At 42.1% G+C, this 21761-nt stretch overlaps 1 protein-coding gene across 2 annotated transcripts; it reads left to right on the top strand.

Annotated features, from left to right (window-relative positions):
- The first annotated feature begins 551 nt into the window (after nucleotides 1-551).
- On the top strand, nucleotides 552-21437 carry LOC109635513 (proto-oncogene tyrosine-protein kinase Src). Of its 2 annotated transcripts, XM_020096724.2 has the most exons (13): nucleotides 552-1014; nucleotides 9159-9440; nucleotides 10972-11071; nucleotides 12496-12513; nucleotides 13021-13119; nucleotides 13412-13515; nucleotides 16013-16162; nucleotides 16287-16442; nucleotides 17141-17320; nucleotides 17407-17483; nucleotides 17618-17771; nucleotides 18012-18143; nucleotides 18504-21437. In XM_020096724.2, the coding sequence occupies exons 2-13, from the start codon at nucleotides 9167-9169 to the stop codon at nucleotides 18710-18712; spliced, it is 1653 nt and encodes a 550-aa protein (XP_019952283.1). In that variant the 5' UTR covers nucleotides 552-1014; nucleotides 9159-9166; the 3' UTR covers nucleotides 18713-21437. The 2 variants fall into 2 exon arrangements, with proteins under 2 accessions (XP_019952283.1, XP_069390315.1); XM_069534214.1 differs by lacking the exon at nucleotides 12496-12513.
- Nucleotides 21438-21761: the final 324 nt, after the last annotated feature.

The following is a 21761-nucleotide window of genomic DNA, read 5'->3' as shown; positions in this document are numbered from 1 at the left end:
TCAAGTGACACAATCAATAGCTGTTGATCGCAAAAATACTCCACAGATTCATCGTTAATGATAGCAACAATTTGTTGCAATCCTAATTCACGCTGCTCCAGTGTTGTCAACAATTAACATTTTATTAGAAAAATATCAAGCAGCTTTATAATTATTTCACAAACTGATTTCTCCTAACAGCTTGAAAATAGTTCACGTTAATTCAAGCTGTCTCAAGTGAGTAGTCCCAACCATCATCGGTGATTGGCTGATAGCCCCAGAATCAGAATGATGACGTCAAAGCCAACGTAACTCTTCAAAGCGATGTGCTTGTCGCCTAGCAACTGATTGATCTTTCCACTAAGTGATCTGGTGAAAGGAGGCGTGTTGTGATTAGTTTAATTACGATACAACAATATGAGCGGAGATGATCTGATGATGATTTTTATTAAAAGTGTTCAGGTTTTTATTCGACTACTACTCCGTGGTGGCGTCGAGTTACGCATGGCGACGTGAATCCCCCTGACTCCCACCGCTGCTGCGTAAACAGCGTAAAAAAAAAAAAAAAGCCCAGACTCGTCATATTTGCTCCCAGTGATGCACGATCCCGTGGTTTTCTCCCTACGAGCCATGTCTTCTTCTTCTCCTTCTTCCCTCCACCATCCCTCCTGCTTTGACGCATGAACCCACGGCTCCATCGACTCTTCCCATCTGAACGGGGCAGCTCGCTCGCTCTCTCGCTCCGCCGTCGGTCCGGTGTTTGTCCGGCCCTTCCACCGCAGCCCCGAGCCGCAGCCGCCCGGCAGCTGAGCCCTTTGCTCCTGAACACGGCTCCTGCCATGACTTCCTCTTCCACCTCCTCCTGCGATTCAGCCGAAATTCGCTAAATGGGATTTGTGGCCGGTCCGAGGTTTCCACAGCAACTGGCCCCCCGCTTCCATTCCGCTCCGTCTCATGCGCGCAGCCACACCGATCTAACCCGGTTCCTCGCTGCGCGTCTCCGGTGTTTGGGCTGAATCTCAGGACGCGTCAAAGGTGAGTGACCAGAAGCTCAACGCGACATTTCTTCACCATTTACCACCAGGTGGGTTTTCTACCGGTTTGTTTGCTGCGTATCTCCCCGTCTGATGCCCCCTCCTCACGCTGACTTGTGTTTCATTGTTGCACAGGCCACCACTCACATTTGTGCCAGTGTCGCTGAGGGTTTACCACAGACCCTCCGACACACACAATACAAACCATCCTCCAGCGTCACATCTTTAAAACCAAACAATCCTCGAAGCCGCTCGCTTTAAATCTTCTGCGCACAGAAATGAAAGCCAACAATCCATCGAAATTCAAAATGGAGCTGTACCAGCACCTGTTTTGATTCATCAGGCCGCACATGCAGCAGCATTGTCGCCTTTCAGTCCTCGCTCCCATTCACAAATCCCCCTTTACGCACCTTACGTGGATCTGTTTGAGAAACTGTGGATGTTTTTCCTTTGTATTATTATCATCATCATCATCATTATTATTATTATTATTATTATGATGATGATGATTGATTCTCTTCCTTCATCATCCTGACAGCTGCTTCTCTGTGAAGGCACATCACACCCCACCCCTTGTCTCTTTTTAAAAGCTGCTTTGCTGACAACAACTGGTGTTTTAATCTCGTGGAAATAGCATTTTAATTATGTGGCTAATCTATTCACTGTTGGTTTGGGTTAGAGGCATTTTCTGGCTCATTTCCATATGGCTGTGGATTGAGGTTGGATTAAGTCACACAAACATGGGGAAGATCAACACAGGATCTCTACAACTGGACTGATTCATTTGGATTCCGGTGGTTTTTAAAATCACTTCCTCTCAAATGATGTTTTTTTACATTATAACATGTAGATTGTAAATATACACTGTCCCTTTCACAGGTCAGTAAAAGATCTAAAGACCATTTTCTTTATTGATCTATCCACCAAGTGTTGTTCTGATTAATTGTTTAATCCATACAAAGGTCACAGATATGGAAACTCGCTCATTGCAGGTCCTCAAGGTTACATCTTCATATGACTTGTTTTTCGTTCACTTAGAAGCCGCAAAATAATATATGCTTATTACCATGAAAGAAAAAACAGAAAGCAGGAAGCAATTAGTTCCTTTTCAAAAAGTGTCACCGTTTGATAAATTAATTGTTGCAGCTTTATTTGGCTTCAATTGCAAAACAGTCTGCCAGAAGAATGCATATCACCTTAAATTTATTCTAATATCCCATAAAAAGAAATGCTGCATGTGAATTAAATATAGATTATGTGCTGTTATTAATGCAATTCCTATGAATATATATTAACATGTGCCACCTCTGCCCTCCTCCATAGCATTAATCATACTGTAGCAGCCATTTCTCAGAGCCTGAATCATTTGCAGCCAGAGCCCCCAGTGAAAGATAGACAGAAAACAGAAGTGTTTTTATCAGCTGAATGCCACGATCCCCCCTCATCTTCTCCTCCTCCTCCTCCTCTTCTTCTTCTTCCTCTCACGTGTCATCTGTGTGTTTGTCGCTGAGGACGAGCAAACGTGAGGTGGAACAGCTTGAAACGAGCTCCAAGGTGCGAGGGGTTAACGGAAAGATTTGGGAGACAGACTGACGAGACTCAGATGGGACGAGACTCGATAGTTAAAAGTGACTGCATTGTTTTCACTTCGGCCCTTTTCTTGATTCCACTGCCCTTTCTGTCCCTCCGACTCTGGCTATTTATAGAGGATTTGTGTATGAAACATGTATGTGGACCGTGCTGCTACATGTTATCATCAGCAGATAGCAGGATGAGACAGTGATGCTAATGTGCACATTTCCTTTCATTTTGATCTTGAGGGAGCCATCGTTCTGTCGTCGCTCCTCCTCCTCCCTCGCCTCCCCTCCCCTGGGCAAACTGTAATTTTCCCATTTGACTGAAACATTGGCTGGAACTCCTTCCCTCTCCGCAGCACAGTGGCAACTGTTACCGTCTGTTGTGACTCAGTGAGGTTTGTCATGGCCAAATGTTCTCTTGTGCCTCAGCAGATACGTGCAGCTATAGTGTGCTCGGCCCCAGATGGAGGATTACAAACGTTGATCAGGAGATGTGAGGAAATACACTCATGGTTTGGAACATTTCATTATTACATCATCCCTCCATTTAAGTTGCATTTAAACACAGCAGTTTGAAGGAGTCATTTTGGCAACTAATTGCCGCAACAATTACAGTGTGGATCTTTAGCATCTGGCATGCTGGTTAGCACTGTTGCCTTCAGGTTCGATTCCCATGTCGCTGCGTGTGGAGATTGCGTGTTCTCTACATGTTTGCTTGGGTTTTTTCTGGGTACTGTGGTTTCTTCCCTCAGTTCAAAGACATGCAGATTTATGACAAATTCCCAACTGAAGGTGTGAATGTGAGTGTGAATGATTGTTTGTCTCTATATTTTGTCTCTGCAATATACCGGCAACTTGACTAGTGTTTACCCCGCCTCTCGCCCAATATTAGGTGGGATTGGCTCCGACTCCCTCTGGGACCCTCAAAAGGTAAAGCGGTATAGATGATGGATGGATCTTTAGCATCAAGGCCAATTGTTCGTTCAGTTTCTATTAGACAACAAGATAATTTCCTCATAGATAAGTCGGCAGATGATTCGGAGGCCTGAGGTAAAGACGTCAAGTCTGTTTTACAACATCACTCACATGTTAATCCTAATTTTATCCTTTGGTCATGTCTGTCCGTGTTTGCTATGAAGAGACCACAATCTTCATTCTGTGGGAAAATGAGCTGATTTTAGTCCAAGCTGAAATGTATCATCAGCAGTCTGAGTTAGTCTGAAGCTGTTTTCCAAAGTTGCAGTTCCTCTTTGTTTGTGAGTCTACAGCTGCTCTCATGCTAATGTCCAGCAGGTGTAATGTTTACCATGTTATCCATCCATCCTATATAGCTTATCCTTCTGAGGCTTGCTGAGGGGCTGGAGCTGAACACAAACAGTTTAGTGTAATTATTCAGATCATTACTAATGTCTGTTCAAAATATCATTATTGTCAATACAGTAATTGCTGTCTGGACAGATCTTGCCACATCCATATCTTTGCTTCCAGCATTTCTTAAAAGATTGTGACTGTGGTAGAAAACTGGCAAAATCAGACTGTCAAAGATATTATTATTTGGCTGAACATAAAACCATATTTCTACACTGAGCCAGAACTGTGGATTATGAGATCACTTGCATTGGAAACACGTCTAGGATGACTCTCAGTAGAGCACATACCCCCACCGAGGCCCAACAGTGCCCTGAATATGCTTTGATTCTTTTCATCAAGATTCATGAGTCATTCCCTGGGAAATGTGTGAAAATGTCAAAAAACAAAACCTCCCTCACGTTGTGACTGAATGTGTTCTTTCTTGGCCCATGTTCCATCCTTCCACCAAGTTTTGTGGAAATCCAGGTAATATACGGGATCTCTTTAGAGTTTATATGCACAGGATGAACTGCCTTGACTAAAAACACTTTTGGTGTACATGTGGACATGCAAGTGTTGTTTATGTAACATGTTAACACTTCAAACTGGTCCTAATAAGTAAAGAATCAGATTTGAATTGAGATTGTGGGTTTATGTCATTTTCCAAGGGGCAGCTTGGAGCACGTGTACAAATGACACATAATGAAAATATCGTCCTGATGTGCGGTGTGGTTCATCTGAAAGGGGTTCGGGATTTGGCTGATTTATTAACTTACATTCCTGTCAGGCATCTAGGCTTGTGGGCTTTAGACTACCCCCCCCCCCCCCTCCACAGTGTTTTCATGTGTATTCACTTCATGTGGTGAGACAGATTTATGGATCTTGTAGCACTCTATCATCACTCTGTGAGAATGACACAAGTTAGTGATAACTGTAGAGCGGATATTGAAGTGCTCTCCAGGTTCTTTTGAGCTCAGCCTCTATTTATCACCGTCATTGTAGTGTTGACCTCATATCTTTTGATGAAATAGCATTCTGGTCAAATTTAAGCCAATTGATATTTGTTATTTATTTGTCACATATCAAGGTTTTTCAAAATACGTACTAATTCATAGCTTTATAATATTTGTCTTCAATGCTACATCTGTCCCCGTCTCCTTGTTGTTACCACGGTTACAGGTGTCACTCTGCTCTGCAGTAGCAGAGACTGACTCATCTCAATAAATCCAGTTCACTTTTCAAAACTTGTCTGCAAACAGAGCCACTCTCTCTAATCTAATCCAGTACAGCTGTTCCTGTTAACCTGACAACACTGCAGCCACCTGCAGAGCAGTGATTCTTTCAGAAGCTGGATTCACTCACTAATTCATATTCTGGGTTTAGTTTGAGAGGAGACACAAAACTGTCAGATAACATCAGTATTGTCATGATACTAGAAATTTAGTATTCTATGCCCATACCATGCCATCTGCATGATTCTCTATACTTTACCTGCAGGCAACCCAAACCTACTTAAACATGAACTATAAACCAGGAGGCTTCCGTCCCCAAAATCTTGTCCCTCCCCTTCAGATTCTACATATTCACATGCAGAATACATCCCCCCCGCTCTATTGTCGTCCTCGCTTCCTTCTCCTCATCCTGGCCTCCCACTGCTCAGGTGCCTGTTCTTGTTGCAGTCTCTGGCAGCCGTAGCGCTGTGGTGCAATCTGGTTCTCCCACATTCCTTCGTGCTCCTTTTGGATGGAACTCATAAGCCATTGAAATTTCTCCTCATCTCCCATTACTCACATTCCTCATTTGTTTTTTCTAATATTTTCCTCATTTTTTTTACAATATCTTATTCTTCGATTTAGAGAGTGTTTATTTGTCATGTTTGTTTTCCCCCATTCATTGTGTTGGACAGACTCACATGTTAGTACTTCTTGATGTAAGGGCACTTTGACACCATATTAGGGAAAGGCGTGGAGCTCGGCTCTGTTGTTTACATATGCAGGCTCTGAGGCTTTAAGGGTATTCTGCTGTGAGTGCAACGTCCTGAAGAGAGCCAGTGGGAAGTGTTGGACACTGTGTGCACTGCGACTGTCAAAGGACACAAGTGCTGCTATCACTCTATCACAATATGTTTGCAGAGCCATTCGAGGATCATTAGCTCTCCTCGTGTGTTTAAACTTGATGATTGGTCTCTTATCTAATCATGTTGGACCTACACACAACACTATTGAACTGTCCGTGAGGAAGATATTAGCCCTGAGAGCTGAAAAGATCAATCAATTAATCATTGAGTTGACAAAGTGTTGAATTTGCTGCTTTATAGTATAATATATATGTTGGGCATCTGGATCGTTGGTTGGACAAAACAAGACATTTAAAGACATCACATTGGGCTTTAGGAATTGTGATGAGCATTCTCACTGTTTTCTGATGTTTTATAGACATAGTTTTCTAGATGCTTAAGATCATACACAACCAGGGTTAATGTTGATGAAAATGTACTGTTGCCTACTTTGTTTGGTCGGAACCTTTTGGACTTTTAAGTTTGGTCAAAACTAAAATAACAGGTCTGAAAGGCGACTCGGATCTGGTCTGGACCAATGGACCACAATTTAGTCCGACCAAAAGAGTTGGTCTCAGTCTGGATCAAACTGAACCATGGTTCGGACGTTCAGACCAATTGCATGAAGTTGAGACGGCGTCAAACAATAGAAGAAGAAAGAGATGTGGAAGCGGATCACAGGATTGCTTGTGGTCTTTGCCTCTGACCTTGTAATATTTAAACAATGAGGATGTTCATTTTGCTGGTGGTAAAACCATAATGATGTTACAGTGGCAATGACATTAACAATGTGAACAGGTTCATTAATTTTCTCCATTCCAACGGAAAAAATACTTTTTTATTTAAAAAAAAAAAAAAAAAAAAAAAAGCAAATAAAATACCTGAACTGACAACACTCCAACATCAGAATCACAAAACAAATCAGTGTCTAGTTTTTTAGTTTATCCTCACTCTTGTTGAGGGTGAAGGACAGAGGATGTAGCACTTTGTTAAACCCTGTGAGACAAATTGTGATTTCTGAATTTGGGCTATATGAAATTGAAATTTCATTGATTTATTGATAGGTATAGATCATATAGGTGATGACAGGACGTACGTATGTCTTCAAAAGACATGAAAATTGGTTTGGACCATGACCAGCCGGTGTGAAAACGGCAATAGTTCCAACTTTTTCACCTTTTGCTCTTCTCTTAAAGCTCTGCGCTCTGGACCTACTTTTGTCCACTAAGCAGAACTGTGATGCAGCTTTGGGTCAGTAATGGCAGGAGTCAGGAGGAAGTCCTGAATCAAAGCCTGTGAAGAGCTTGTAAATTGAAGTAACTGGACACTCAGTTGGATATCAGCTGAATTGTATGTCTCTTCTAAATTTAGCCGGTGGTTGAACTGCATGTATAGACTTTAAATTCCCTTAAAAAAATGCACATCAGCAGTTAGTTTTTAAGCAGCATTGGCTGTTTGCAGACGATCATCGTTTTTTTCTTCAGGATTCAAGCACCTCGAGTATGTGTTTGTTTGCATATATTGACTACGTGGGCTGCTAAATATATCTGTTGCATAAGTGCCTCCATTACTGCTTTAAATCTGCTAAGGCTGTAATCCCAATGTTTTTCATCATGTTTCATCTTGTACTCGTCTGGGCTCTCCTGGCTCATCGAGCTGGTAGATGTGAGAGGTAGAAGCAGTTCACCGGTCACCCGGTTCACTCAGTCCCGTCCGTCTTTTCCTGCAGGCCATTCTCTGTGTGACTCAGTGTTGCACCATGGGATACGTTAACCCCCCAATGAGCCAGATTTCATACTGGCAAGGGTTGAATCAAAGCTTGCATGACTGCATGTGTGTGTTTGACATCTCTCATGCTCGTGCGCGCTCACGCACACACTCGGCAGCTTACACACCCACACTTCTCTGCAGTGGGATCCTTCTGTATCTCTGAGAATCCCCGTACCTGTGTAATTATGTTCTGGTTGCACATTACACTTAAAACACCCACTAAGCCTCAGCTGTCTGTGCAGTATACAACAACAACCACCTACACGTTCTTTTTCTAGCCACTGCCAGTTCCTTTCTCCTCATGTGTTCTTATAGCTCTCCCCGTCCTTTTTCAATCAAGTGTGTTTGAAACTCTTACATGGATACATGCATGTGTTGGAAAAAGGATGTGAGACGCAACTATGGTCAAGTGTTAGTGCGCTGCGCAACAGCTGCTCACACACACACACACACACACACACACACACACACACACACACACACACACACACACACACACACAAACACTCATCGACATATATGGTGAATCCTCTGTCCGGAAGTGAGACTGCCTGTCTTCCTACAGGAACAAGGCTGTTTCATGTCTGTGTGTGACCGTCTGCATTTTAGCTGGCCTGAAGTTGCCAGTCTCACAGTGAGTCACTCTCCAGGGCCTTGAGGGGAGGATTGGACTTGGTGTGTGGACACTCCAGCTTTCTGTGGCTGCACTTGACTGTCTGAGCATGTTTGTCTTTGTCTGCGCTCTTGATGACAGTGCGCTCTTGACTTGTTGCATTTATCAGCTCACAATAGACGTATTCGGCAGCTGTATACAGCAATTATCTGCAGGAGACCAACAGCTTCTGTCGCGTCAGTTCAGAGGCACCAGAGCTCTTTTGTGTGAAGCTTTGTTTTTCTTTACAAATGCTTATTGATTCAGAGCAGTTTGAATCAACAGTTAAGAATGACCTTGAATGTATGTGTGTCGACTGGTAACCCTAACCCTAACCAAAGCTGGAACAGCTCCAATGACTGGACGAGGCTTCAGAAATGACCGGAGGCCCAGAGCACACGCTGCTCAGAGGACGTTTTCATTTAGAAAGGTCAATGAATAGAAACTGAAAAACTGTCAGTTCCTGTTTTAATCTCATGTCTGGATGAATTACACTGACATAAAAATGCAGCAAATTGGAGAAGTTAAAACGATCTTTTCACTTTGGAAAAAACAAATGGATGTGATCATTTAATTAATCAAATAAAATATTTAGCATTTGTTTTCCTGTCAGTGTCGACTAATCATTTCAGTCCTCTTTGGCAATCACACAAAGACATTAACGATGCAAAACACGCCTTGTTTCCATCTTCTGGGAATTAAAGTATTTCAGTCATATTCATCTCTGGCTCTTGTCCCAGGTCTGCACATGGGGGCGGGCAAGAGCAAGCCCAAGGAGCCAGGCCAGCGCTCCATGAGCCTGGATGGCACCATCGGCACAGGCTCAGACAGCGGACGTTTCCACCACCTGGGCCCCTCCCAGCAGACACAAACCCCCAACAGGAGCCCTGCGGTCGGAACGGGCAGGAGGGGGCATCAAGGGCAGCACCAACACGCACCAACAAACACTCCTGAGCTGGCTCTTTTCGGAGGGGTGGACCACACAGGTACCATCACCTCGCCTCAGAGGGGACCTCTGTCAGGTAAGGGGCATGTTGTGAGATTGGTTAAGTGTGGATATACTGAAGAAAATAGCTGTTCTAGTTTTGAATTTCACTTTTTTAGGTAACCCCTCCAATGAAAATCAAGTTTTTAGACATGTTTAAAATGTCTTTTATATAAAAAATAAAAAAAAACATATTTTGTTGATTCAAACAACAAGTGTTTGTGATGTCACAAACCTATGAAACCAATCCTGTTAACTTTTGGTCAGAGCTCAGTGGCAGGAAAGACTCCTCAACAGCTGTGAGGGTAGACAGATGGGGGAGTCAGGGCACAGCACATAGTGATAATTATAACTTTATTTATACAGCACCTTTTAAAACAGCCATTACAAAGTGATTCATATATTCACAGTTCCCAGTAAGAAATGAGTAAGGAAGGTTCAGAACATTTGAACAATTTTAGGCCATGAGGGGAATTTTTTTGGTGACAAACTGTTTCAATATGTCATATTGAGGAACAAACAGTGGGACTTTAAACAGTGACAATGCTCTTTAAAAGAATAGTTTCACATTTTGGGAGGTATATTTGTGTGTGCTTTTTTTGTTGAGAGTCAGATGAGAAGAAACCACTGTCATGTCTGTGTGGTAAATAAGAAGCCATAGCAACCAGTGAATTGTTTTTTTACCTTTAGACAGAGGCAGGCGAGTCCTTTAAATTCCCAGTCACTTTGTGCTGAGCTGGTAACTCGCTCCTGCTTCATCTAACAGATGTGGTATCTAACAGATGTGGTATCAATCTTCTCATTTAACTCTTGGCAAGAAAACTGTTGAGCTGCTTCTTAAGTAACAAATTATAACCAAAGCAATCATGACATATCTCTGAGTCAGACCATCGACTTGCTTTCAGTTAGAAAATAAATCCAAAACAAGGATTCACAGTGAGTTACATTATCACAGAACAATATCTGAAAGTTGTTTCTTTTTTCCGACCATCAGCCGTCAAACAGACTTTAAACCTCCTTTTGGACTTTGAAGTCCGTTAGCTCTAATATGTCTAGACCGGCCAGATGGTTGAGGTTAATGTTGCCCCTATCTGGAGAGCGGAGAGGCTGCTGGTGCATCGGCAGCGGCTCTGCTGGCCGTCTCTTCCTGCCGTGCATCTAATGACCCGATCGATGATTAGCTGGAGTGTTCCCAGGTTTAGATCACAGGTTCATTAAAGGGAAGGGCGAGAAAGCTACGCAGAAAATGGAAAACCATTGATATGATGGCTCTGTCCTTCACGGACGATCGGTCACAAGCAAGTCCGAACGTCGATATTTCTCATTAGGCTTTGGCAAATAGTTTATACAGATATGGAGCGGCGGCGAAATAGATTTATAGCGTTACACTGGACAGAGCATATTATTATCAAGGGCCAGACTTGAATTGTAAAAGCTGGATTATGGAAGTTGAATGTGAATAGGACCACAAAAAGGGAAGTTCCATTGACTAAAATTACTTTGTTCCCTAAACATATATATATATATTCCTCCCACGTTTGTGTGTACGTGTGTGTTGTTTCTTGCAGGAGGTGTCACTACATTTGTGGCGTTGTATGACTATGAGTCACGGACAGCGTCTGATCTGACTTTTAGGAAAGGCGACAGGCTGCAGATTGTCAACAACACGTAAGAATCACGTCGTCTGTCTCGTTCTCTCTCTCTCTCTCTCTCTCTTTCTCTCTTTCTCTCTGATGCTTCACAAAAATCAAAATGAGTAGATTTGTCGACGTACATGCGAGTTTTAAGAATCGTGAATGAAAACAGCGGGAGTCAGTCAGTAGCTGTGGAGCAATGCAGACGCCAGAGTCTGATTCTCCCCCGTCTGTTGACAAAAGCAAAGCAGGCACATTCACTGCCATCATCATAATCTCTGAGGCTACATTCCACGCTAGGATTTCATTTGAAAATGCATCGACTCTGCTACAGATTCGCCTGATGACCACACTAAAAACAGAGAAGTTGAGAAACCTGTTTTAGATTGAAAACTCTGGAATAGATCATATACAACACTCAGGACAGTCAGAAACGGAGACATTTACAGCTGGTCTTTTCAGTCATGACGTAGCCTTCACTGATTTATCAGGCTGCTATCACATGGCCCCCTTTCAGAAGAAAACAACCAGCAATGCTCTTGACTCAGATACAAGCGTTGCTGAACCTGTTGTGTCTTCGCTAACAGCTGTTAGATTCTGTATTTAAAAGTGACAGGCGTAGGAGACAAGCTGTTATTCCAGCAACCTGCGACATTTCTGCAACTAACAACCAAATGCTTCCTGTGTCCACCAGCATATATATATACGCATGTACATCTTCAGGCGTGCTAGTATGGATGTGGATTAAAACTGATATGGAGCCAAAATTGCTTGTGTGGACAGAAAACGTTTTGGTTTGAAACCAAAGGAAAATAATAGTTGTATGGATGTAGCCTCAGACACTTAATATAACATTTGTTTTAGCAATATTCCCACTCATGTCCCTGAAGAAACAGAACATAGATTTCACTAATAGGAAATTAAAATGATGTGTGCATTTGTTTCCAAGTGAAAATGACCCCCACTTATATCACACATGTTCTTTAAATCAGAACAATGGTTTTGTTTTGTCTTTTCCTCTGCACTCTCTCTGTAACCTGCCATAAGTCTGGTCTGCTGTTTCTTATATACATACAGTGTGGCACTACACAGCAGGGCTGGGAGAACATAATGAATTCATCTTTAATTAATATTACACAATAAACTATATTACAAGGCATGAAAACATAAATAAGTCTAGAAGAAATCCCTCATGATGTGAGGAATTGATCATTCATGCAAAGTAAAGACACTTCTCTTGTGAGATTTTAAGAAATATTATATTATATAATATACTGTAATAAAACTGAAAAGTTAGAAAACCCTGCAATTTGTGCCCCACTGTGTCGTCCCACATCCAGCTCCTCCACTCTCTGCTGCTTTGCCTTGCCGCGTTTCCTTGCTGTGTTTTGATGTGTCTGCTGTGTCTGTTATCTCTCCCCCCTCTCTTTCTCTCTCATGCTTCATGGTTTCTCCTAGGAAAAAGTACAGCTTCAGGTCAGTAATACTTAATGCATAAAAAATCTTTTGCAACCTTTTGTTCACAGTCCCGTTGCTGCTGCACGGTTTTGTCTGGTCAGGCTCGTAGTGTTTTGATGAATTATTGAGTGATTCGGTGCATTAATAAATCTGGATATACAGTTCAAAGCCTAAAATGTGGACCGGGGGACCACATGTGGAGTAAAAGGTTGCATGTGTCCATTTCCTCTCTTAACAATCTGTTTTTCTTCACATCACTGTGCTTTAAGGTGTGGAAAGAAATCTGTATTTTGTAAAACACCCATTTTCAAATGTCTCCTTTTTTGTAAAGACAAATGTTTGTCTCCAGTCAAGTACAAACTTTGCTCAGATATAGACTTTCTCACTGAGACGTGTCACATGTCAAATTTTTTTGCATTATTTATCTTAACTTGGCAGATGATTAAACCAAGAAATATTAACAGTATCTCCTGTCAGTTTTCTATTTATTATTGACTGTCTTTGCTCTGTCTCTCTTTCTTTCAGAGAAGGGGACTGGTGGCTCGCTCGCTCCCTAACGACAGGCGAGAGCGGTTATATCCCCAGCAACTACGTGGCTCCATCCGACTCCATCCAAGCAGAAGAGTACATTATCCTCCTCCTTGTTTCACTCTCGCACTTTGTTTTGCAGTTTTTCTTCCCTACAGAGATTTCAAGTCATTTTCAGTGTCAAACCTAAAAGCAGTTTTTCTGACTTGCAGTATGATGACAGACGGATAACAAGGCTCGGTCCAGAAGCGAACACAAATACTATAGAGACACTGTTATCACATATGCTCCGTCCTATAGAGTCGTCTAAGTGTGTCTCTGCCCGACTGCTCCAGACGCGCAGTAGTAGCTTCTCACTGATCCTATTCTCCGTGGCCCACTTTCGCAGGTGGTATTTTGGGAAGATCACTCGTCGTGATTCCGAGCGACTCCTTCTGAACCTGCAGAACAGAAGAGGAACCTTCCTGGTGCGGGAGAGCGAGACCACGAAAGGTGAGAGGTTCACATCCCGCAGAGTCCACTGTTGTTAACAAGATGGTTATATTAGCTCCTCTGCCTTTCTCACTGTCTGTTCATATTTAATTTTACATTGAAGTTATTTTACCTTCAAACAGCTTCAAAGCTGAGCAGCTACGATCTCTCACGGTCGGTGCAGAACTGAATGAGTCGCTAGTCAGCGGCTAAACTGCCAAAATCAGGCCCAGCCAATTCATGAGAAATAACGAACTTTAGATCAGTTGATTGGCTTCGTCTATATAATGGACACAGGTTTAACCTTTACCATAAATGTTTAAGATGCGTCTTGTAGATCTGCCAGAATCACTGTCGCCTGTCAACAAGAAGGTTTCTGCTTTGCATGTTCTTTCCGTGTCTTTGTGGGTTTTCTCCAGCTTCCTCCCGACGTCCAAAGACGTGCTTATTGGGGTTAGATTAACTGGAGACTCTTAATTGACTGTAGGTGAATGTGAGCGTTTGTTTATCTCTCTATGTTGGACCTGTGATACACTCGCGACCTGTCCGGGGTGTAGTCTACCTCTCATCCAATATCAGCAGGGATCGGCTCCTGGCTCCCGGCTGACCCTGAGGATACAGATAATGGAAAGATGGAGGTTGTGTATATTTTCAGTGGGAATCAAATTTACAGCTGCAATAAATGGGTCAACTGAAAGACTCTTTTGATAATTTGCTGTTTCAGTCTTTTTTAATGCAAATATGCCAGTTAATTAAATATCTTATTGTCTGTGACTGCTAGTTGTCACCTACGGGCTCTGAGAAATGGTAAAAGTATTTTTAGCTATTTTTGTAACACATAAAAAAAATCCCGTAGAACAGTTTTTTGTTGCAGCACTAGCTGTAAAATAATGATTGTGTAAAAATATCATGGTGTTAGGAAATACATGCATTTTCATTACACAACATACTTTATAAAAACTGGAACATTTTATTTTGCACTCACAGGAAGTCTTGTCACTTCCTCTGTGTCTCAGGAGCTTTCTCTGCGCAGCGGATGTGATCCTACTTTGAAATGAGTTCTTCAGGGACTTAATTTAACAGGCAGTATTCTCATAATTAAGCCATTTGTTAACTTTCCCACACTGTAGTATTTGCTCTCTGTGCTTGTGGCAGAGAGTTAGGTCTTTCTTTGAGAGTGAGAGCTGGTCCCTGTGACATAGGTGGACTCAGTAGGGGGTTGTTTTCGGAGGAAGTGTGGAGAAAAAGGGAGAGTGGGGTGGGGGCTTGTGAATGGAGAGGGGTGAATCACTCTGCCAGAACTAGGTCAGCCGAAGAGGGTGCTGGATTTCCCCCCGGCTTTGAGTCTCTCTTCTCTCACCACATACACACACACAAGAGGGGAGGAGAGGCATACAGAGTGGGTAAAGGGGGAGACTTGTAGGAAAGTGGGAGGATCATGGGGGAATAGTAGGAGGTGCTCTGGCAGTAGGAGTGATGGCGAGTGTGTCCTGTATTAGATGTCAATGTATTAGATGAGAGGCTGACAGTGTGATAGATGAGCAGAGGCCTGCAGGCCATATGTTGCTTAAAGTGTTAATATCATATTAGGTCAGGATACAAGAACACTCCCCACTGCTGCTCTCTGATCAGTGGAGGTGAAAACAGTGAATGGAAAAAGTTCACATCAAAAAGTTGCATAATATAAACAGAAAATGTCACAATTCAGAAAAACCAGGTGTAATTGATGTTTAAGCTGCTGGGACAGTTTTGTGGTGATAATGTTGATATCATGCACCTCTGGTTCATATAGTGTCAGTTCAGTGGACACAATCTGTGAAATCTGAGTTTGTTTTCGGGCTGTCTGAACATCTACATGTATCACAATCATTTCTTCAATGTGGGCAAACATTCACTTGGACTTAAAAATGGATTAATACGAATTTGCTGGTCAAATGTCAGGGTCACTTAACCTAGTTATGACTCCAAAGTGCAAAGATTAAATCATTAAATTATGATTTAATGAATTAGATGGTTATTTTTATCTAAAGGGTCGAAGGTAATCTTCATTGTGACATCATATAAACTTTTCTTTCCTTTATTCAACAACAACACAAGATGAGATAATGACCGTTTGTCGTTGGTGGAGGATTACGACCATGAGGCAGTAAAACTACTTCATTTTCCTTCAGTCTGGGATCACATTTTTAAAAGCCACATCTCTACAAGTTAGGTTGTTTTAATCAACTGTAAGGTTTTATTTTCAATCATTACTTTCTGATGGAATATTTTTTGTTTTTAATTTCTTGTTTTTTTAAATAGTTTTCTGTACAAAACAAAGTGATCGAACTTAGTGAAATCAGACATAGCACTTAGGGCCATGCACAAGGACATGAAGTCTAAGCTGAACTTCCAGGTCCCAGAAGGCCTGACCGCCCGGCACAGCTGCTAGGAAACTCCAGAGAGCAGCTGTCGCACAGGCCGAGAAACGACTGCTTTTATTGTTCTAACCTGTCTCCGTCTGTCCTCTTGTCCTCAGGGGCATATTGCCTGTCAGTGCTGGATTATGATAACACCAAAGGCCTGAATGTTAAACATTACAAGATCAGGAAGCTGGATAGCGGCGGTTTCTACATCACGTCCCGCACCCAGTTCACCAGCCTACAGCAGCTAGTCTTCCACTACCGCAGTGAGTAATGAGACACGTGTGCTTTACAGCCGCTCACAAATGTCAATAGCTGTGATGTTTAACCTTTTTACGACACTGCCGCTCTAAACCCGCCCTTTCTCTTTCATTCTCCTCCCTTTTTCAGAGCACTCTGATGGGCTGTGCCACGCTCTCTCAGACGTGTGTCCAGTGGCCAAACCTCAGACCCAGGGACTGGCCAGGGACGCCTGGGAGATCCCCCGCGAGTCGCTCCGCCTCGACCTTAAACTGGGACAGGGCTGCTTTGGAGAAGTCTGGATGGGTTCGTGCTAAAACACTTTCCTCTTCCTAAGGGAATTAAATAAACCCATCGAATACATTGAATGTACAAAACAAAAAGATGGATTTCACTTTCCAATTAATTATCAATCAATCAACTTTTATTTGTATAACCCACATTCACAAATCACAATTTGTCTCATAGTGACATCTGTTCTTAACCCTCAACAAGAGTAAGGAAAAACTTCCAAAGAAACCCTATTAACAGGGGAATAAAAAAATTAAATAAAAAACTGTAGAAACCACATGTGAGGGATCCCTCCCCGTGGACAGACAGACTATTCTTAAAGTGTATTATTGAGGTAAATCTTTGTAAAGGCGAAAATACCTTAAATTAAATAAATGGTTTGATATTTAGGATAATTTCCTAAAAGATTGTTTTATTAAATATGAAGCTATAATGAGAACTGCATAGTACTAGCTCCTCTAATGATCACTAATAAAAGCATTTGTATTAACCTTTGAACTGTTTATTGCTTTTGAACAGATTAAATAAGATAAGATAACATATTAATACCACTGGACACAGCCAGGCTAGCTGTTTCCTCCTGTTACCAGTCTTTATGCTGTGCTAAACCGACCAGAGGTTTATTGTATGAAAGGGCAAATTTGAGGATGGTATCAAACTCTCCCTTTAATTCTATATTATGACATGAACTTAAAAACACTGTTTCCTCACAGGTACGTGGAACGGTACGACGCGAGTAGCCATCAAGACCCTGAAGCCCGGCACCATGTCTCCGGAGGCCTTTCTTCAGGAAGCACAGGTCATGAAGAAGCTGCGGCACGAGAAGTTGGTCCAACTGTACGCTGTGGTGTCTGAGGAGCCCATCTACATTGTGACAGAGTACATGAGCCAAGGTAATACAGAATTCAGTGGTGCTAACATATCTGGTTTTGTAGCATAACATGTTCTTAATACTGTGATTGTGGTCGTGCATCCACAGGGAGCTTATTGGACTTCCTTAAAGGGGAAGCAGGGAAGATGCTCCGTCTGCCTCAGCTGGTAGACATGTCCGCTCAGGTAAACTACACAAGCTTCTGTCACGTTATACTTTATTGTGCTCTGCCCCTTAAAACCACCCAGAATTCACACACGAAGATACTCATTATTATTATTATTAATATAAAATCTCTCTCCTTGCTCGGCCCGTACAGATTGCTGCGGGCATGGCGTACGTGGAGAGGATGAACTATGTCCATAGAGATTTGCGCGCCGCCAACATCCTGGTGGGAGACAACCTGGTGTGTAAAGTGGCCGACTTCGGTCTGGCAAGACTCATCGAGGACAATGAGTACACCGCAAGACAGGGTGAGTCCACGCTGCCTCTTTCCACAGAGGATCAGTTTAAGTTTCTGTGAATACGAAACTGAAAAGGCACATGGGAGAAAATCTAAACTGACAATGATCGTTGATACTAAACACACACAGAACGTTTGGTGATAGATGAAGAATGATAAGGAATTGGAAATCTAAACATCTTTATTCTGCAGCATGTTGCATTTAAACTTTACTCACTTTTTTATTGTTTTTTTAATTTTGACTCGTCAGGTGCCAAGTTCCCAATCAAATGGACGGCACCAGAGGCAGCTCTGTACGGTCGCTTCACCATCAAGTCAGACGTCTGGTCCTTTGGTGTGCTGCTCACAGAGCTGGCAACTAAAGGCAGAGTCCCCTATCCAGGTAACGTGTCCACGAAGCAACATTTTTTTGTCTTATGTGATTGTAGAATATTTCTGAGTTTTGTTTTACAGTTTGAAGACATCATCTTGGGCTTTTTCACTGTTTTCTGATTATAGATGGGAAAAGATCAATAAATGTATCATTTATGAAGACTGTTAACTGCAGCTCTAAAAATGACAAACCACAGAATGGATCATTTAATATTTATATTTATAAATTATAAAGCGTTTTTTGCCACAAAATCAATCTTTTGATTTTGCTCATTTCATCCATCAAATGTTCTCATTTAAATCACTGATTTTATTTTTAAAGAATAGGTTCTGTCTTCCTCTAAATCTCACTTCCTGTTCCTTTCGGTAGGAATGGTGAACCGCGAGGTGCTGGACCAGGTGGAGCGCGGCTACAGGATGCCCTGCCCGGCAGAGTGTCCCAGCTCCTTACACGAGCTCATGCTCTCCTGCTGGAGGAAGGACCCGGAGGAGAGGCCTACGTTCGAGTACCTGCAGGGCTTCCTAGAGGACTACTTCACCTCCACAGAACCCCAGTATCAGCCTGGGGAGAACCTATAGAACCACACACTGAACCGAATCCTAGGGGGGGGGGAAATCTCCACACCGAACGATCTGCACTAACCGACCTCAGAGAAAAGCCTGTGAGAGGATCCGAGCCTGTGAAACTCATCTGGGAGGAACTTGAGATTCTTCTGTGGAAGCAAAACCAAGAGAAGCACTGACAGAACATCCCCCCCGTGCTGCTGCAGAAGAACCTAGAGAACCTCCTTCCTGAAAGCACTCACTGTTTACTTTAGGTTCTCCTGTAGCTGTAAGAGGAGCACTCCTGCTGGACAAAGCTGCGGCTCTGATTCGATTGAGGGACTACACTTGCGGTTACGTGTTTTTTTTTTTTTTTTTGATGGTGCCACTGATGTGGGAGGAACCGAATCAGGACAGAGCTAGAGGGGGAAAGGAAGAAGCCCCCTGCTGAAGAGAGAAGGCCATGGGAGGATATTTCTGCCGAGCATGAGCTGGTCAACTACACCTCCCTCTTTTGCTCTTCTGTCTTCTTACCCTCGTCTGGTCCCGTCTCCCCCCACAGAAGAGCACTGCCACTGAGGCTCAGGTGCCAAAGGAAAGTCAGTCTCTCTTATCTCCTTTCTGCCTCTTTCTATTTCTGTCTGACTTTCAGTATCTCTCTCCAGTTTTCTCAAGTGCTGCTTCTTCAAAGTGTCTCCAAATAACTCAGCTCTGGAACTCTTCTTTGCATCTTTATTTATGTTTACTTGGATAATTAACGTCCTGGTTTCACGTGTTGGTCAGTAGCAGATTAAAGTTCCTGTTTTCTCTTTATTTTCCTCTGATTATGAATAGAGGAGTTTGTTAGAGCCACTATCACGGTAGTTCCAGGATACATGTACTCTACAGGCAGGTTCTGTTACGCTGAAAATTGGTTTAAATTTCAATAAAACTTTGGGTCTTTATCTCTCGTTCACTCCATGTTTTTCTTGACGCGTGCTGAACAGGTGTTGTTGCCTGCTGGATCCAAACCACGGTGATTAAAATCGACTTTTGATGCAGGTAGCGTTTGAATGCATGTCGTTCGTTGATTTTGATTTAACTGGAACCTTTCTTCAGAAATAATCGGCACTGTTGTGTTGGCGGTGCAGAGCGGTTTTTAACTGATACCAGCTCATTTCCTCGGAGGCGTAAATCAGGCGTCAAACATTCATGTGACCCACTAAGATGCTGACATCGCCACCAAACCGATCCTATTATTAGACTTGGCTCAAGACGGGAAAACCCTGAGAGTAAAAGCCTGCTGTGTTCTGTGCCAAACGAATCATTTCTTTACTGCTGTCTGTGTATATACTGGTTTACAATCAACAGGCTTTGGGTTTTTAACCTTTGCTCGATTTCCCCAGGAAACGTTGTGTTAGTGAGCGAACAGGACGGATCAACCTGTTACTGTTCACTGTAAGGTTTTTAGTTCACTTCCCAGTGTTACATCCAAGGAAATATGCAACCAGGCGGCCCCCAATGAAACTGTAAAACTTTAATCAGGTAACCCTAATAAAAACTGTGTTTATGACTTGCTATGAGAGTTGATTTTGAAACCAGTTAGCATGCTTTTGTGCTGTTTTTTCTCTTGACCACTGGCTGGGTTTGTATTTATGCTGTAATGTACATCAACATGTGTATGTTTCCTTTATCTCAAGGTTCAGGTGAGGTGAGCGGATCATATAAACAGACTTAGGAACATTTTTGCCATCAACTTCCAATTTAATTTTTATTGATATCCACTGCTGCCAGTTCTCACTCATACTGTACATACTGTAGCTCTTTAAGGTTGATTTTTCATGTAAGCCACTTTCAAATGGCAGACATTTACGTTGAGTGTCACACATTTCATGGTGGTTTGGTTTTATGACGTAGTTGATACAGTAACAGTAGATTTGATTATAGAGTATTACCAACAAATACTATTAAAACACATGAGTCATGCAGCAATAAGAGAGAGGATGGCCCACGTCCAAAAAACCCTGAAGCGATGAAAGATGACGGACATTAATCAGTAACGTGTTTGACTCTGAAACCACAATGAAAAAGTGAGTTTGGGCTGTTTTACAAAATGAAAAATGAAGTCAAAGATGTAAATAGTATCTTAAATGACTGTGACGATCATGTTATTTGTTTTTGTACAGTTTTTCTTTAATTGCACCTCCACGCTGACGTTTTTTTACAGCGACGCACGCCTGCTCCCAAAATGTTTTCATAAGAAGACGCGATTTTAAATGAGGCTTATGGAATGTTTGAATTTTTTTTCAAATATTGGACTTAATAGAAAATCATATTCTGTTTAAAATCTCTATATCTGCAAAAAGACAATTTAAAATTGGGCTTGACTCACATGTTTCTAATAATCTAATGATAAGTGCTTTCCTCTTTTGAATTGGGAACCCCCCTCTTTATTCCAATGCACTGAACCGCCTGTAAGTCACTGGGACAATGTGGAAGTGGACGGACTCATGACAAATATGAGTAGCCAAGGTTTGATTGTGCCATATTTAAATGTCTCGGCCTTTTCTTTTTGGTTGTTTTTTTATAAATCTATGCAGTTTGGTCTGATCTTGCAATTTTATGGCCATTTTGTTCTTAAGTCAAAAACAATGATAGTAAACAGAAGGTGAGCATTTTGTAAGAACTTTTGTCTTTTTTTTCTGATGTAACGGGATTGAAATGGGTATCGTGCCACTTTATGTTGATCTTATGTTGTGCAATAAATTATATTTCAAATGTGTTTTGATAAGAGTGTGTGCTGGTGTGTGTGCTGTCCTTCAACAACATCACACGTCCACAGGTATGAGTCACGTCTCAACCAGCACGTTGCACCATGTGTTTAGAAAAGTGACGAGAGCATCGCCGCTCCACTTTACTAGAATTATTAAGACTCTCAAAGGCAGAATTTCAAGAAGTCAAATTAAATCTAATGAAATATATGCTAAATATTCTGAAGAAAACTGTTGCTGAAAAGTTGAAATACTCAGAGAAGTTAAGATTGTAGTTGAAGGAAAAAAGTTGAAAATATGAAAACTAAAAAATTTGTGGAGACTGAAACAAAATG

This window comes from Paralichthys olivaceus, chromosome 2 (genome assembly GCF_024713975.1).
Source record: "Paralichthys olivaceus isolate ysfri-2021 chromosome 2, ASM2471397v2, whole genome shotgun sequence".
Classification (NCBI taxonomy): domain Eukaryota; kingdom Metazoa; phylum Chordata; class Actinopteri; order Pleuronectiformes; family Paralichthyidae; genus Paralichthys; species Paralichthys olivaceus.
Note: the sequence above shows the minus strand (reverse complement) of the source record. Positions and strands in the feature narration are given on the sequence as shown.